The sequence below is a fragment of the Euprymna scolopes genome, chromosome 9, assembly GCF_053919585.1.
Source record: "Euprymna scolopes isolate OS-2025 chromosome 9, ASM5391958v1, whole genome shotgun sequence".
Taxonomy (NCBI): Eukaryota; Metazoa; Mollusca; class Cephalopoda; order Sepiida; family Sepiolidae; genus Euprymna; species Euprymna scolopes.
The window spans coordinates 166357080-166377005 of record NC_136490.1 but is presented as its reverse complement, the minus strand read 5'-3'; the positions used below and the strand labels follow the sequence as shown (position 1 = coordinate 166377005).

At 33.8% G+C, this 19926-nt stretch overlaps 1 protein-coding gene across 1 annotated transcript in view; it reads right to left on the bottom strand.

Moving 5' to 3' along the window:
* The window catches only part of LOC145284968 (uncharacterized), a 421732-nt gene that overhangs the window by 28460 nt on the left and 373346 nt on the right, over positions 1 to 19926 (bottom strand). Inside the window, exon 31 of the mRNA XM_080134072.1 lies at positions 6764 to 6930. Coding sequence (XP_079990198.1) covers positions 6764 to 6930 — 167 coding nt within the window. The remainder of the gene's footprint in view (positions 1 to 6763; positions 6931 to 19926) is intronic.

Sequence of the window (19926 nt, the reverse complement as noted above, 5' to 3'; positions counted from 1 at the left end):
CAATGACCCCCTAGCAGGGAAAATAACCTCATCAGGCCAAAAACCATCCACCTGATGAGGTGATTTTCCCTGCTAGGGGGTCATTGAAACACGTTTGCTAATGTGTAGCCAATAGCCCTCCAACAATCAATATATTGCTCTGTTTCATGCATTGAGCACTCTTTGGAATGACATATTGTGTTGTTGTTAGAATTTATACCAACAGTATAATATTATATATATACATATATATACACATAAATATACATATATATATACAAATATATACATATATATACGTATATACATATACATATATATACGCATATATATATATACATATATATAAATATATACATATATAGATATATATACATATATATACATATACATATATATACACATGCATATATACATACATATACATGCATATACACATATATATACATCTATACATGTATATATACATATATACATATACATATGTATATATATACATATATATACATATATATACATACATATATATACATATATATACATATGTATATACATATACCTATATATGCATATACATATACATATATCTATATATCTACACATACCTATATATACATATACTTATATATATACATATACCTATATATATATACATATACCTATATATATACATATACCTATACATATATATATACATATACCTATACATATACATATACCTATACATATACATATACATATATATATATATAAGTTTTAAAAGTAAAAGCAATGCAGAAAGAACCGGAATCACAAGAGTAAAGAAAAGAAAAACAAACAAACAAATAGACGGGTATGTTCAAGTAGAGAAATGTCTAACTGTTTATTCATCTGTCATTCCTCACCTCGTTACATAATTAATTTGTAACCAAGTTGTTGGTATGTCTGGTATATATAAAGTTCGTTGGTGGTATTGAACTTTGATGTATTTCGGGAGAAAATACCTCCCATTTTCAAAAAGAAATAAAAGTATATTCAAGATTGCGGAAGGGAACAGCCATGTTCTCTTTCGCCATCTTGAATATACTTTATATACACCGGACATACGAACAACTTGATTACAAATTAATTATGTAACGAGGTTAGGAATGAGAGATGAATAAACAGTTAGACATTCCTACATTCGAACATACCCGTCTATTTGTTTGTTTGTTTTTCTTTTCTTTACTCTTGTTATTCCGGTCTTTTTTGCATTGTTTTTTGGCTTTTAAAACTTCAATATATTCCTTTACCACCAATGCTTCAAGAAAACTTCAATTTACTTTTATATATATATATATATATATATATATATATATATATATATATATATATATATATATGGTATAAAGATTGATAATTGTAATTGAATTAGTTTCAAAAGCAAAAACAAACAAAATAAAATCGAGTGTACGATCGTTTCGGAAACAATATTCATTTTATTAAAATTGACATTAACCGTTGACAATTATTGACAAATATTTTTTTTCAAATATAATCTCCTCATCAGCACCTAGGAGGGGGAAGAAGTTTAAGACACAAAATTAAACTAGCGTTTCTGTAGTAATTAAGGTGGATAGTCCTGAAAATATTTAAAACATGTTACAGAAGTTGTCAATTTTATGGTGATAACGAAAATAGAAAATTAGGAGAAAATTAAAAACAGAAAAAAAGAAAATGCATTAATTATCTTATGTAGTTTTATTAGAAAATTTGTTTTAAAGTTCGTCAGTACATATGTGGGCATGTCGCTGTATTTTGGCCATGAATGGTTGAAATAATGATTTAGTTTACTGTAAATTTTATAATGCCATGTTAAGAAGATGTTAAAATGTTTTATGAGCCGACGCTAATTTTAAAACCCAAGGGAAATAACTGTTATTTAAAAAAAAATTAGAGAAAAAACTTTTAATGGTCTAAGGAATATAATTTAAAATAAGTATTTAATATATTTGTAATTATTTTAGGGATAAATTATTTATGTATTGTAATGGTAATATTTATGATAATAAAATATATTATTAAAAATGTATATAACAATGAAAACTAATACTTATAAAAATAGTGATGATAATAATAGTAATAATCATAGTAATAGTTATAATAATTATATTAATAGTAATAATAATAGCAACAGAAGTAAATTAATACTATTAATTAATTAATAATAATAATAATAATAATAATAATAATAATAATAATAATAATAATAATAATAATAATAATAATAATGAACACATTAATAATATTTCTTTATGGGTGTTAAAATCTGTAAAATTTCATCTGTCGTCTATGTATGCATACTGATGATATTTTATCTTTTTGGTTTAAACATGTTGACTTTTTGTCACTAAATTTTAATATAGTCAGAGATTCAAATCTGCAAAGAGTGCAGAATTTGTCACCTGGTTAATATGTTATAAAAGAACCTAGATTTTTCCATTTTATGTTAAAAGGCATAATCATATGTTTGAGATGCCAAATGTATTTTGGTAATGTTGTTTAAGTTCTTAAGGATCTTTTTTTGGAAGAGTGTTTATGTGTGGGGATTCTATGTTTTATAAATCCAGAAGTAGCTCACAAGTATATCGAATTTTGTTTAATAGAGCTCTAATAATAGTTGCTTTCAGTTTGATTTATAGTGCTATTGTCATGCAAGGCGTTTAATTGTGCTACATTGTTTGATAAGTTAACGGGATGTTGTTATTCATTAATTGTGTGTTGGTGTTAGTCTGTGTCAAGAGATAACTATGGTTGCTATTATTAGAATTTACATTTACGATTTTTGTTACTGTGCCGCTGTAAATTACGGGATTACTTATACAGGTAAAAGACATGAGATTTTGTTTGTATACTTACAACTTTTCATAGTTTGCATATTTGTATTTTGTATTTTCTTAGTTCTTTTTATTGTTGTTACTAATTATTTGTTGGTCTAAATTTGGCATTGTTACATAAGATATTTTGATAGTGATTTTGTGAAATATTTTACTGTATTTATGGGCTATTGGAGTTATCTTATGAGATGACTGACCAATTCTCATGATTGCATGTTAAAATGAACAACCACGGCAAAAAGTGAAATACACCTTACTTAAGCGTGATTGTTACAGTTGACGAATTTCAGAAATGCGATCTAGATAAAGGGATACTATAGAATAACAATATGCAATAAATTTCTGTTTTAAAATCGGAAAATGCCACTGAAACGTTGAGACAATAAGTGCACAGTTTGATGACAGTGTGGCAACTGTACACAATTATTCGTGGGGAACTGAAGTTGGTTGTTTCCTAAGTTTAATTATTAATGGTTGTCGTCATGAGACAATTGAGGAGATTAAAGAAGCTGTGACGAGGGTCATTGACATATATATATATATATATATATATATATATATATATATATATACCTTTCGAGGGGTACATAATTTAATGATGGCTACATATAGACCAATATACATAATGATTATTTAAAAAATAAAAAATGAAAATAAAGGCCAGCTTACCCGGTTTCGATCCTCGCTCAACAGAGCCAAATCGAGGACAATACGATTAAAAGAAAAATAAATAAAGTCATGAATATGGCAAGGGAAAGGATAAAAAAAATATCAAAAATAAACAGGGGAAACAAAATTACATAGAGACCAAATTAAGTCCGAGAAGATTTTCTTTTTGCTTGCTAAGAGGTCTCATCGACTTAATATAAATAGTCTCTAGAATTTTTAAATGATATGGAGAGTGCGACCTGCTCAAAATAGTGAACATGTCGACACTGAAATTTGTGGCACACGCATGGTTATTTATAAGGTGGCAAATCGCAGAACCATATGTATTATTCAAAACATCCGACGGCGAGAAATTTGCATAACGAATTTTCGAAGGCACATGCTGTTTCAAACGAAAATCTAATCTTTGTGATGTTCGCCCAACATAGTGCGCACTGCAACTACATTTAAATAAATAAATAAGATAATTATTATGGTGGGTGGGGGGGAAGAACATCTTTGCGAATAGACGGCAACATAGGCCTGATTGAAAAAACAACACGAGGATTAGATGCAAAATAACACCGTTGTACAGACACAGAAATTTGTTGGCAAAACGGTCACTAATTTTGCCCAGCCAAGGTAAACGTAGGTAGACAGGACATCTATTAACCGTAATTACTTTAAGTTTATAGAAATTGGAGACCCTCTTATTAATAACAGTTTTAACAATATCCAATGGGTAACCATTATTACAGAGGGTCCTCATCATCCAGATTAACCCTGGAACAAATCATCAAGGCCCTATGTGTTAATGTCTTAATCAAATTATATTTTTGGTTTATAGGGCAAAAATAGTCCCAACGAGTATAGAGACCCGTAAAGGTTGGTTTACGATAAACCGAAGTAAAAAAAACACGAAGATGTCTTAGACACAAGTATATCTAAGAACGGAAGAGTAGAATTCGTTTCCTAATCTACCGTAAACTTAAGACCCTCTGTAATAATGGTTACCCATTGGATATTGTTAAAACTGTTATTAATAAGAGGGTCTCCAATTTCTATAAACTTAAAGTAATTACGGTTAATAGATGTCCTGTCTACCTACGTTTACCTTGGCTGGGCAAAATTAGTGACCGTTTTGCCAAGCAAATTTCTGTGTCTGTACAACGGTGTTATTTTGCATCTAATCCTAGTGTTGTTTTTTTCAATCAGGCCTATGTTGCCGTCTATTCACAAAGATGTTCTTCCCCCCCCCCCACCATAATAATTATCTTATTTATTTATTTAAATGTAGTTGCAGTGCGCACTATGTTGGGCGAACATCACAAAGATTAGATTTTCGTTTGAAACAGCATGTGCCTTCGAAAATTCGTTATGCAAATTTCTCGCCGTCGGATGTTTTGAATAATACATATGGTTCTGCGATTTGCCACCTTATAAATAACCATGCGTGTGCCACGAATTTCAGTGTCGACATGTTCACTATTTTGAGCAGGTCGCACTCTCCATATCATTTAAAAATTCTAGAGACTATTTATATTAAGTCGATGAGACCTTCTCTTTGCAAGCGAAAAGAAAATCTTCTCGGACTTAATTTGGTCTCTATGTAATTTTGTTTCCCCTGTTTATTTTTGATATTTTTTTTCTCCTTTCCTTTGCCATATTCATGACTTTATTTATTTTTCTTTTAATCGTATTGTCCTCGATTTGGCTCTGTTGAGCGAGGATCGAAACCGGGTTAGCTGGCCTTTATTTTCATTTTTTATTTTTTAAATAATCATTATATATATATATAATATATATATATATATATATATATATATATATATATGTTACGCTTGTGGTCCGCCGACAGGCTGCTCTAGCTATACTCTGGAAATAAATTAAAACTGTCTTTTTAAATAACCTGCTACAATTTTGATATCTTTCAGACAGTAACATTAATTAATTATAATACGATATTATTATTGATCCCAAATAGCTGAATGACGAGAGCCTTGTTGAAATGATGACGTGTAAATGAAACCATGAAAAACTGTAAACAACCGAACTGAAGTTGTATTCACTCCTGGCGGTTTGAACCCAAAAGTTTCATTAGAATGTCAAATTCACAAGCACTTCCCAATCGCTTGTACATTTTGATCACGAAAAATGGCGACGTAATTTGTTTGCAGTTTTTTTGTTTTTTTCAGAAATGTGTCAAAGCTTTCCTACACACATCACTCGATATTCCAAATTGGTCAACAACTGACGAGGCTATGAGTTGCTTAGCTTCACTGATCTAATGAGAATCGGTGGTTCAACCTCATTAAATCTTAGAATGTGCAAAGAAAGCTAAGAGTAATTCATCGCAAAATATTAATATATTTTTGATAAAAAAAATAATCTGTTATTTTAAACTCACACGGTCCAATCTGTATCCATACCTTAAATCAAACTCTTTCTTACTATCATAAAGTGCTGATAATAGGGTAGTATCAGAGTTATGCCGACTGGAACACCGCTTCCTTGCAAAACCACCTATTTTAGCCAGGTTTGGAACCATACAGTAGTTATGCTTACAGGTCTCTGCTGAAAATTCCGTAGGAGTCGGCATGCGTCGCCTTTTAGTCCTTTTTTTTCTACGTGTTGAACGCAAAGATGTTTCAGGCGCAGAACTGGAAATCAATCTACTTAGATTGTTTTAATTTCGTTGTGCGTTATTCTCAATTACTCATTTAATCGCCAGACCTTTGCTGTTCATGGAGTCAGAATTTAAAAAAATCGCAATTATGTAGGTTTAACGAATATATTCGATGAAGAAAGATGACCTCATGCAGACTGTTTTAAAAAAAAAAAAAACGATTTTCGTGAGCTCTATGCAAATGTACGAATCGTCTAATATCAACAGTAACAGGTTAGTGACATTGTCTAAATACATAGACTGGCAACGTGAGTGTGCCGTGTCCGAATCAAGTTCGTTTGACGGAAATACATTCCGTTAAGAATATTGAAATCATTGTCTTGGCCCTTCCGTAAGTAAGCGATTTCTTTTTAGAAATAATTCTGATGAGAAAGATATCGGAAAACGAATTTCAACAAAAATCGTCTGATTTATATGAAATGAATGAACGATGAACAACAACAACAACAACAACAACAACAACTTTACTTCTTTTACGTTAGTTTTGTTATGGAAGAAAACTGTCGATGTATAAATTCCTCATTTATAATCAGATATATATCTTAAAAGTTAATGAAGCGAATTAAGAAAAAAAAAACAAGTCAATCAACCTGACCTTTGTATTTGTTATCTGGCTGCAGTGCTTTTCCAAATCCATGTTTAATCCCGATGAGGCCATGCGGTTTGTCCTGGTCTTTACAATCGAATATCTTGCAACATGCTGGATCCTTTGGATCAGGTTTAGCATCACAGTGCCCAGGAATACCCGCAAAACTAAGACATCTGCAAAAATGACAGTTTGTTTTATTAATGAGTCATCAATTATCAAAGACAAAAGATATTCGAGGATAAGGACAACGAGATGGAATTATGGTGTCAATGTAACGACGAAGAATATGATGATGCATTTAAAAATAATTAAAGAAATTTAAATACAATTTAAGGTTTTTTTCTTTCATTTAAGGGAGTCCCCACTTACCAAAGCAAAAAGGCCACTCAAGAATAAGGGTTAAGTAATCGTTAATGGTGTAGATGAGGTAGAATTTGATTACTTAACGGGAGAGGAAAACAATAACATTTTTACATCTCTAAACGTTAAATGTTTGAGTAAAAAAAAAGAATGAATTTCTGATTGCCAGACGCACACGTAACAAAAATCCGTCCTGTTCTCTTTTCGACGTTTTGAAACGAGCTTTCTTTAACTGGCGCTACATTGCAAAGTACACAGTACTGACGGCGAGCCGACAAAAATAATCTTTCTGAACTGTAGAAATGCTAACTTTTCATATTGTCAAACCCGATTGAGTCTCAATTTGCAGAAGACACGTTCCCGTGTCGATTAGGTTTCGAGTTTAGGACGTTTTCTCCTTCTGTTTTTAAGCGAATGACACCCTTGTTAATTATGCACGCTGCAATTTTCCCTAAACGCCCTACTGATCTTATGATCACAAACATGCAGGGAGGTAGAATCCGTCTTTGTCCGGTACTCCTTAGCAGAATTGGGGCTACACGATCAAGCACAGCTAGTCCTCGTAGCACAGCCGGATCCAGCTATAGCCCATGCGACACGGCCAGACACAGCTAGCCCATGCGACACGACCAGACACAGCTAGCCCATGCGACACGGCCAGACACAGCTAGCCCATGCTACACAGCTAGACACAGCTAGCACACGTGACACGGTTTAACACAGCTAACCTGCGCTACACGGCTAAGCATAGTCACTCCTCGGCTGGACAAAGCCAGCACTCACTGAAAAATGACAACTCTGTTTTATATAATACAACCGAACCGGATTTTCAATTCTTCATTTAAAAGCGAGGACTTTTTCTGAAAAAAAAAGCAAATAGTCGAATCGCATTTAAAATATTTCATTTTAAAGGAACAACTTTTTCTTGAAAATCCAAGCAAATCCCATTTAAACTTCTTCATTTAAAGGCGAAAGTCTTTTTTCCTAGGAAATCCAAACGAATCGAATTTTAAGTTCTTCATTTAAAACCGACGATTTTGTTTGCAGAAAATACAACCGAATCTCATTTAAAACTTTCCGTTTAAAAGCGACGACTTTATTCAGAAAATATGACGGAATCGCATTTTAACTTTTCCGTTTAAAAGCGACGACGTTTTAAGAAAATTCCACCGAATGAAATTTTAAGTTCTTCATTTTCAGGTCACCAAGTTCACCGCGTCGAAACACGCGTATCAAAAAATGCGTCCTGTTCCCTTTTCGCCGTTATCGTATACAGGCTTTTTTAAACTGATGCTAGATTGCAAAGGACACTGTACCGACGTCGAGCTGACAAAAAACATCGTTTTCAACTGGGGAAATGCTGGCTTTTTATATTATCAAATCCGACCGCGTCTCAATTTGTACAAGACACATTTTTGTGTCGGCCAGGTTTCGAGTTTAAGACTTATTCTTTTTCTTTTCTTAAGCGAATGACACCCGCGTTCATCATGCACACTACAATTTTCCCTACAACATTAAACATGAAGGCTAATATATTGTAATCAGCAAGGAAGCAGGCCCATGGAACAGGGTTTCACATATGGATAATTTTAGGAAATGACTTTTGTTTATGGAATCTGCGTTTAGATTAACGCACAGATAAAAACTCGGGAAAAATGTTGATGGTAGATGTAGCTAGTTGAGTGTTATTGTGAAAGTTTGACAAGGATAAACGACAGGTTAGAGCTCAGACGAGCCATAAAATAATTATAGAGCAGAAATAGGCTTGCAATCTCTTTTCTGGGAAAGAAGATCTATGGAAGAGAAAAGGTCATCATTTACTAAGTTTTTAAGCCGGTTTTGCACTTTATCAAGGCGAGATAGAGCGCGCCGAGCAACTTCTGCCCAGATGTTGCAACGGTGTTTCATTTTTAGACGTATTTGACTCTCATACAGATCGAGAATTGTATCAGCAATAAGATAGCTACTTAAACATATTAGATTAATCTAGTAGATGGTTTGTGTGTATATATATATATATATATATATATATATATATATATATATATATATATATAGCGAAGGCAAATGAAGATAATAACTTAAATTATTTCAAAGGAGACTTATAAGGATAATGCAAAATTCAAGAAATTGTTTTGGAGTTTATATAGAAATCAATACAGAAAGAAAATGAATACATAAAACTATATATTAATATATAGAGAAAATAAAAAAAGGAACAAACCGTATTATGTGTTCACCAACGTTTCGTCTTTATTTCGAGACTTCCTCTGGGTGAATGAGATTAAGAAACCAAAAAATATACCAGTACAAAATATTTGAAAAAGTTTCACGTGCACAGTGTGACGCAGTTCTATTTAAGAGAAACGGAAAAATTGATGTTGGAAATTCAAAAAGGAAGGGGGGCTGGCGCTGTTAAAGAGAAGGAAATTTTAGTGACGTCATATAGTCGTTAATTTAATTTTAAAACTATGAACACAAGTTTATATTCTTATTGGGAAAAAGATATATCTGTTGAAATTTAAATATAAGTTTGTAACAGGAATGAAATGAGTGTTTTTTATGTAATTTATTGATTGAGATTATATGTTAATTATTACAGGGGGTGTATGAATGGTGTGAGAAAGTTAACTTGTGTCCACAGTTAAATAATGTTCTTTTTATAACAGTTTACTTATTAATGGCGCTATGTTATAGAAACCTCCACGTTGTTTAATAGTGCTTGAAATTGCGATAAGTGCAGATTCAAGGAGTCTCCGGCGCGGTTTATTTGAAATAAATTTAACTACTTTTGCTTGTTTAAAATCAAAGGTGTGGTTATGTTGCAATGAATGAGAGAATAATGCACTTAGAGAATTGCTATTTTTTATATCTCTTTTGTGTTTATTGAGCCTTTTTTCCAATTTACGCTGAGTTTCACCAACGTATTTATGATGGCAATTATGGCAAGGAATAGTATATATACCTCCATCGGAATCTGGTTTGTTATAGAGAACTCCGGAGATTTACTGAACAAAATAAAAAACATTAACGTGCAAAACAAAACTATTCACAGCTTAGATATAACATCATTATATACTAATGTCCCCATTAAAAAATGCTTGAATCTACTCCTTAAACATTTAAAAAAATCTAACATTAGCTTACCTTTTCCTCCCCACACTCTTATAAAAATCATTAGACTTATAACTAACATGACTTACTTTCATTTCAATAACAATTTCTATAAACAAAATTTTGGTCTTCCTATGGGTAACCCTCTTAGTGGAGTATTAGCTTGCCTTTTCTTAGAATTCCTAGAATCTGGTCCTTTCAAATTCAGATTACCTTCAAACACAGAGTATTTCAGATACATTGACGACATCTTAATTTTTCTTCCTGAAAATACGCGCATAAATATCATTACAGACAAATTAAACTCAGTCGAACCTTCCATAAAGTTTACCTATGAAACAGAAAACAATAACTCATTACCTTTTCTTGACATACTTATAATAAAATCCAATAATAAACTATCCTTCAAAGTTTACCGCAAAACTACACACAAAAACGATTGCATACATTTCTATTCACACCATAACAATAAAATAAAAACAGGGATGATAATTGGTTTCTTATTACGCGCTTTCAGAATTTGCAGTCCTGAATATCTGGACGAAGAATTCAAATACCTTACAAACATTTTGAAAACCTTGCAATATCCGACATATTTCATATTGAATGCTAATAGAAAAGCCACACAAATATTTTCCAGAATAAATAATAATAAAAAAATCATACACACCAGACCTTTCTCTCATAATCAGACATCTTCTTTTACCTACACACACCAATAATACAATAATTTATAACACACTAAACAAACTAAAAATTCCTATCGTACAAACCACATCACTAACCATAAGACATATATTAAAAACCACGAAACATCTCTATAACAAACCAGTTTCCGATGGAGGTATATATACTATTCCTTGCCATAATTGCCATCATAAATACGTTGGTGAAACTCAGCGTAAATTGGAAAAAAGGCTCAATAAACACAAAAGAGATATAAAAAATAGCAATTCTCTAAGTGCATTATTCTCTCATTCATTGCAACATAACCACACCTTTGATTTTAAACAAGCAAAAGTAGTTAAATTTATTTCAAATAAACCGCGCCGAGACTCCTTGAATCTGCGCTTATCGCAATTTCAAGCACTATTAAACAACGTGGAGGTTTCTATAACATAGCGCCATTAATAAGTAAACTGTTATTAAAAGAACATTATTTAACTGTGGACACAGGTTAACTTTCTCACACCATTCAAACACCCCCTGTAATAATTAACATATAATCTCAATCAATAAATTACATAAAAAACACTCATTTCATTCCTGTTACAAACTTATATTTAAATTTCAAAAGATATATCTTTTTCCCAATAAGAATATAAACTTGCGTTCATAGTTTTAAAATTAAATTAACGACTATATGACGTCACTAAAATTTCCTTCTCTTTAACAGCGCCAGCCCCCCTTCCTTTTTGAATTTCCAACATCAATTTTCCGTTTCTCTTAAATAGAACTGCGTCACACTGTGCACGTGAAACTTTTTCAAATATTTTGTACTGGTATATTTTTTGGTTTCTTAATCTCATTCATCCAGAGGAAGTCTCGAAATAAAGACGAAACGTTGGTGAACACATAATACGGTTTGTTCCTTTTTTATTTTCTCTATTTTGTCGGAATACTATTTCCATCATTTTCATCTTATTAATATATATATATATATATATATATATATATATATATATATATATATATATAGATGTATATAGATGTATTGATTATACAAAACGCTCTAATTTATGTATACCCTTATAGAATAAATGAATAAATATCTATGTATTAATATATAATTTGATATCGTCTTTTTTATTGATATAATGTGTGTGTATACGTGTGTGAATTTCTGTATATATATATATATATATATATATATATATATATATATATATATATATACTGGCAAAAGTACCCGTCGTTGACTGGGTTCAAAAACAGCCTACAGAAAATGGACTCTGATTTATGAAAGCATGATAGGTTATGAAAAGGAAGGGTTGTAATGAGATAGCGTCGAATTTGGGGGTATCAAAACCAAAGCAAAATATTATGAAAGTAAAAATAAAATAGATAAACCCCATAATTTATTATACCATACCCGTTCACACTGAAACACTTTTCACAATATTCTGTGGATCTATATCAAAAAACCTTGTTAAACGGTGTGACATATTTCTATTCTATGGAGGTCAGGCGCGAACGAACACCCCATAATTTTATTATACTATATTTCTTCAAACTGAAACATAATTATCAAAGTATACTTGCGCAGATAGATATGAAAAGTCTTTATTAAAGTTTGTGCCTATTTCAATTCTATGGAGGCCAGGCGCGAACGCAGACCCCACAATTACATTATACCATTCCTATTTAAGTTAAAACATACTTATCAAAGTATTATGTACATCTATATCAAAAACACCTGTAAACGTTTTTTTTTTTTTTGATTTTTAAATATTTTATTTCAGTACTTTGTGGACCAGGTGCGAACGCAACCCCCCACAATTTTAATGAACCACCGTTCTGCCAGATCAAACATACCCACTCCTGTGTCTCGATACATCTTCTATCATTATATGTAATCAGTTTTTTTTTAAATAGTCAACCATATAGGAGCGTATTCGTGATCAGACACACACACAGACATTCAGCTTTATATATATAGATATATGAAATGAGCAGACAATATACAAAATAATACACTTTTCTTATATCTTGGTTGTGGAATTGTATTCACTCGCAAACGATCTAGCTAATTTGCATATTCTTTTAAACCTTCATTTTAATTAATTCCCTATTAGTATTTTCGGGTTCTTATGGGATGATCGTCTTTAATTTACTATTACGTGTAATTATATTCATGCAGATATTCTACATGATTTATACTTGCATAATATTTGCGAAAAAAGCGTATAGTAAACACAAAATTGTTTCCATATATATGTATGCATACGTATATATTTTTGTTAAACAAATCTATCTATCTTCTATACTCTTATAAATTCGTTTTTCTTTTGTGTGTATCGATATTCATATTAAAACCCCTCTTTTCTATTTATTAAAAATGAAAATACAATTTTCTTATATATGGGTTGTAGAATTGTATTCATTCGCAAAAGATCTAGCAAATTTGTATATTCTTTTAAACATTCATTTTAATCAATTCCCTATTAGTTTTTCCGGGTTTTTTTATGGATGATCATCTTTAGTTAACTATTACGTGTAATTATATTCATACAGATATTCTACATGTTTTATACTTGCATAATATTTGCGTAAAAAGTTTAAAGTAAGCACAAAATTGTTTCCATATATATTTATGTATACATTTATATTTTTGTTTAATCTATTAGTCTATCTATCAATCTATCTATATATCAATAAAAGTGAACGTGTCTGTGTGTCTGTGTGTCTGTGTACATTTTCCTTCGCAATAATACTGTTAATTTTCAGTCTACAGACACGAAATTTGATATACAGGGTACTGAGATTTGGCAAAATTTATGTGAGCGGTTTTCGGTCAGAAATTTGGCTGTTAAGGGTCCAAGTTCAACGATTTAGGGTAAAAACACTTGAAATTTTAGATATAGGTTTCTTGGGGATGGATCTAACTTAATAACTCGATTTGAACCAAAAACAATAAATTTTAGGGGTCAAAATGTAAAAAAAATACCCTTTTTTTTTTGCTCAGCATACATCTCCAAAAAACCGGGCAACGCCGGGCACCCATGCTAGTATATCTATAAACATGAACGTGTCTGTGTGTCTTTGTACATTTCCCTACGCAATAACTTTTTTCAATTTTTAGTCTACAGACTCGAAATTTGATATACAGAGTACTGAGATTTGGGAAAATCTTTGTGATCCGTTTTCGGCCAGAAATTTGGCTGTTAAGGGGTCAAAGGTCAACGATTTGACTTTTGAGAACTCTACCAAACTTCTCCGACAATTTTGGGTCTAAACACTTAAAATTTTAGATATAGGTTCCTGGGACATAGATCTAACAATAATTTGATTTGAGCCCAAAACCATACATTTTAAGGGGTCGTAATAGGGGCCAAAGTTTAAAAAAATTGATCTCAGCGGTCTCTACCTAATTACTCAGACAATTTCTGGTCTAAACATTTTAAATTTGGCATAAAGGGTATTCAGAGATAGGGCAAGCTTTTTCATCGGTTTGGGTCGAAAATTTTTAGTTACCAATATATAAATGTATGTATGTATGTATGTATGTATGTATGTATGTATGTATGCCTAAAACTTTCGACAGAGGCGACGGATTTTACCAAGATCAATATCGTTATGAAGTTCGACCTTTCATACGACAAATATCGAAAACTTAGCTAAAAACATTAACATCTTTACCTTCAACTACGCACTTTTTTACAGGGGGGGGGGGCGCTTTTTTCCGCCGATATTTTATAAAGATATCCTCTCTTTTCGATTGTCTGGCCTTCATGTAAACATAAGTCACTTTAGGTTTGCGCTGGTTGTAACTTCAAAGATGTCAGGTTTTTCCCGTTCTTTTCCTCCTTTGCGGTACGGGTTCGAGCCTGCCTTTCGACTACCACTTTTCTTTTGTTCAACATACACATCCAAACACCCGGGCACCATTGTTCTTATTTAATTTACCAAATATACAGAACTGTGTACAAAATAGCGACTGCATTAGAAAACAGCATCTGAATGCCGGTATTCTGCATTTACCGACCCGCGGATTTACGGAAGCTGCTCAGGTGTGCTCGGCTGATGGCAGGAATAGCCGGAAGCGATCGATTGCGAAACGTTAAATGATGACAAATAAAAATTTATAAATACTATTTTCAGACAGCGCGATCGTGAAAAAATTGACGACGGCTCGACCGACATTTTCTGGTTATTTTCTGTCAACAGCGAACACGAGCTAACTTCCTGGGCATCGCAAAAGTATTTAACAATCGCGGTCAATAAATACAGAAGCATTTAACAATCGAAAGCCATTTGAAATGAATCAACACCCTACACACTAGATACACATGATAATATCACAAATTATACCATAAACGATATCAAATGCATCCTCATAGTCCTCAATTTAAGACACAACAGACGAAAATACGAAACTAAACTTCTTTGGAGATACATCACCCACAATAGTACATTAAATTATTCAAGAAATATTCATTCAACGAACTTACAAACTAAAAACATTTTACTAGAAATTATACCTTGAGTATGCAATGGAAAAACATTTTTTTTACCTATATTTTCTTTCCAATTTTTCTATATATTATCCTTTTGCTTTCTCTCACTCGTGTATTATTAAATAAATTAGAACGATAACATTGTCGCCCTAGAAAAGACGCCATGATTCCATTTCCCTTTGATCAAAAACGGGTTACGTTTTTTGTTGCAGATTTTCTATTTGTTGGCCAGTTGTGTACAAATCACCAAGAGCGATAGAAACCTTCTATCATATCTGAAAATATGAACCAATGTTCAATGAGTGAGATCGGAGATGCGCCGCTGTACAATTCATGCTATCTACTGATCCACGTTATGACAACAGGACGCACCCTCAAAATGCATCTTTGGATTGCCACGAATAACAACGACATGTCCAGGGTGATGAAAACAAAGTTTCCGATGACAATTGTGGCCTTTGGTGTGGATTCAAGTGAGAGTCACATCATACCACCTCACAGTTTCGAAGTCGCCTTGACAGTCAACACCAAAGTGTACCGGCTTACAAGTCAAAAGAGACCCAAATTTTGGCCTCAGAAAAAGTTCTACGACTTTGTACCCTTCTCTCACTGCTTCCCCCTCCTCCGACCTTAACCCGCTGGGCACTTTCGTTATGTCATACATCGAAAACATCGTCAACATGATGTCTCACAACACCATAGCCAGCCTGATCGCCGCCATCAACCAAGTATTTGCCGAGCTCCCACCGACACTTGTGGTAATTGCATGCTCTCAATTTCAGACCTGTATCGAAATGGTGATTGAGGCTGAAGCGGGTTAAATTTAATAGAATACATATCTACTATATAATCAAGTTACCTTAATTGATTTTTTCTATAAAAGTTTTAAAGTAACGTTCTAGTGTTGTTTTCTTTAGGGCGACAATATCGTCCCACCCTGTAATATTTTACAATTCACTTGATAGACATTTACTAGCTATTTCCTTCTATTCGATATTATTCTAGTTAATTTCACTTACTGCTTTATATAACTTTAAAAGGACTGTCATTGTCCGAGCGATTGACACTAATACGATGTAAACTCAATCTCTTATACAGTAACCCTTGTTTGGAGATGAGTTGCAATAGAACTAAACTTCCTTTCTGTTTCTTTCCAATCTTACTCCGAAATTTCTACAGTTTATACTTCTTATCAACTCCTTATCTTGGAAATGCTTATGATATTTCGACATTACTGACCTTTTCTCGAGAGTGGAGATTAAACATGAGGCCAGGCAAATATGAACTGACACACACTAGTCACATATAAGCATCTCTTTATCCCAATGACTATAGCGATTTTATTGCTGCTAACACTGAGAGCACATCCACATATCTGGTATTACACTTACGAAGGTCGTAGTAAACGTGTGAAAATTCGTTTTAATGAATCACTGTTCAAAAACATGTATTCCTATACTTTGTTCGAACATGTTTTCCCTTACATATACATACCCACACGTATGCTCACACATACGCACGCATATACACAGCCTCATACGTACACACACACACACACGCGCTAGTCGTCAACGGCTGAATGAACACGTGTACACGAAGACCATCATTTCTCAACAGAAAATAAACGACATGTTTATTCTATTCCAGCATTTGAGTTCTGTGTTTTATTCATTCAATTCGTTTCATTATTTTTTCTTGTAGCGAGTTAGGGTATGTTATATCCTGGTTCGCAACATGAAATGGTGACCCTCCTTTATTTAAAATGAAATGAATGAGTGAACGAGACACGCGTTGTAAACTAAACCCTTCCACACAAATTCAGGGCACGAAAAACAATTTTTCTCTAAAAAAAAAACAAAAAAAAAACTTGTCGATCACAAGGAGGAACAATTTCAAACCGCGCACACGACATTGAATATAAACATTTCAACACAAAAAAAACAAAAAAAAAACAAAAACAAAATGGAACTTCAACAGATGGACTTCGACGAAACCATGGCATTAAATATTCTGCAACCTGGCCGAACCCGAGACGAGGAATTAGCAGAATTAAAGTCGGCGGTTGAGAAGCTTTTGAATCAGTTAGCCGACGCACTTCAAACGCGTCAACATTCTCACAGAAACCACGACGACACGTGGCGAAATTCCAGGCGAAGAAGTTCAAGCATGAACCGATCCAAGTCACGACAAAGACAAGATGTGTGTTTCTACCACAAGAGATTCGGCGTCGACGTGAGAAGATTCACTAAACCCTGCGCGTTCAAAAAACCGGCACAGGGAAACGAACCTTCCAGCCAGTAACGACGACGACTGTAGCTGGAGCACACAGAAAAGGTCGTCTATTTTATATCCGAGATAAAATTCACGGATATAACTTTTTAATAGACACCGGAGCGGAAATCAGCGTCATACCGACACCGCATGGTCATCCGACAGGGACCCATTTTTTAAATTTACAAGCCGCTAACGGTACAAAAATACCCACTTTTGGGGAAAGAACCTTAAATTTGAACCTTGGAATGCGGAGGAATTTTTTATGGAATTTCACCATAGCCAACGTGACTACTCCAATTTTGGGGGCGGACTTTTTAGCCCATTTCAACCTGTCTGTCGACATAACTCATCACACATTGACAGACAACTAAACGAAGATTTCAGTGAGAGGAACTACTACGAAATTTTTAACCACCGGAATCAGCACTGCCTTACCCGAAGATTTACACGTCCGCCGGTTATTCCAAAAATTTCCTCAACTTTCCCAGCCGTTCAAAAACACGGACCCCATCAAACACAGCGCTAAGCACTATATTAAGACAACAGGACCGCCCGTCTATTCAATCCCCAGACGTTTGAAACCGGATAAATACAAATTGGCAAAATCCGAGTTTCAAAACCTACTACACATGGGATTAATACGGCCCTCGAAAAGTGCTTGGTCATCACCACTCCACATGGTGTAGAAAGCTGACAACACCACATGGCGACCGTGCGGAGATTTTAGACGCTTAAACGCAAAAACTGTTCCAGATAGATATCCTATTCCCCATATCCATGACTTCGCTAATGGACTCCAAGGCGCCACAGTTTTCTCCAAACTGAACCTCGTTAAGGCATATTTTCAAATTCCAGTCGCGGAAGAAGACATTCATAAAACCGCACTTACCAAGCCATTTGGCCTTTACGAGTTCCTAAGGATGCCTTTCGGGTTGAGAAACGCCTGTCAAACTTTCCAGCGTTTGATTGACGAAGTTTTCAGAGGTCTACCGTTCATATTCGCTTATGTGGACGACGTTTTAATCGCCAGCAGAAACCTCGAAGAACACCGGTTACACCTAGAACAAACTTTTGAAAGACTGTCACATTTCGGTCTTTAACTAAACACCGATAAATGTGTTTTTGGCCACCAAGAAGTTCAATTTCTCGGACATCTAACTGACAAAGATGGAATCTCCCCTTTGCCTGAAAAAGTAAGTGCTATTTCGAATTTTCCTCTACCGACATCTGTCAGACAAGTACGCCGTTTTGTAGGCATAATTAACTATTACCGACGTTTTTTGCCTAACTGTTCCCCGTTATTCGCACCTTTAATGGACTAAAAAAAAAACGAACTAAAAACCAACAGTTAGTTTTAGAAGGACCTGCACTACAGGCCTTCGAACAATCGAAAACTGCTTTGGCAAACTTCACCAAACTCACTTATATCCAAGATAGCGATACAACGGAACTTACGCTTACGACGGACGCATCGGAAATAGCAGTAGGAGCTGTGATTCACTAAATTTCTGACAACAAAATGACCCCTATTCCATTCTTCTCTGCCAAGTTAAACAAAAGCGCAGACTAAATATAGCACTTTCTCGAGAGAGTTACTTGCAATTTACCTTGCTATTAAGCACTTTAAACATCTCCTCGAAGGCAGAAAATTTTCCATTTATACATACCATAAACCTCAAACATTTGCTCTACACACACATGTCGACAAATATGGTCCACGTGAAATTCGACACCTGGACTTTATAGCCCAATATTCTACCGATATACGGTACGTAAAAGGACAAGAAAACGTTGTAGCTGACGCTTTATCTCGCGCAACAATTGCTTCTGTAAATTCCACTCCACTAAGTATGGAATTAATAGCACAAGAGCAATTAACCATACCACGCTCCCAGCTATAATGGATAAAACTTCACTGAAGCTGAAAGAAATGCCGATACCATTCGGAACAACAAATTTATATTGCGATGTTTCACAAAAACACCCTCGCCCTTATATTTCACCCAGCCTCAGACGACAAGTTTTTCAGCATTTCCACAATTTGTCCCACCCAGGAAAACGTGCCACCGTGAAATTAATCGCGGAACGTTTTGTTTGGCCAAATATGAATACGGACATCCGTAGTTGGACCAAAACTTGCATTCCTTGCCAAAAAAAAACAAAGTTTACAGGCCCACAAAAAACACCTTCAGGAACTGTCAGTGTAGAAGACGCTAGGTTTACTCATGTGCATATCGACTTGGT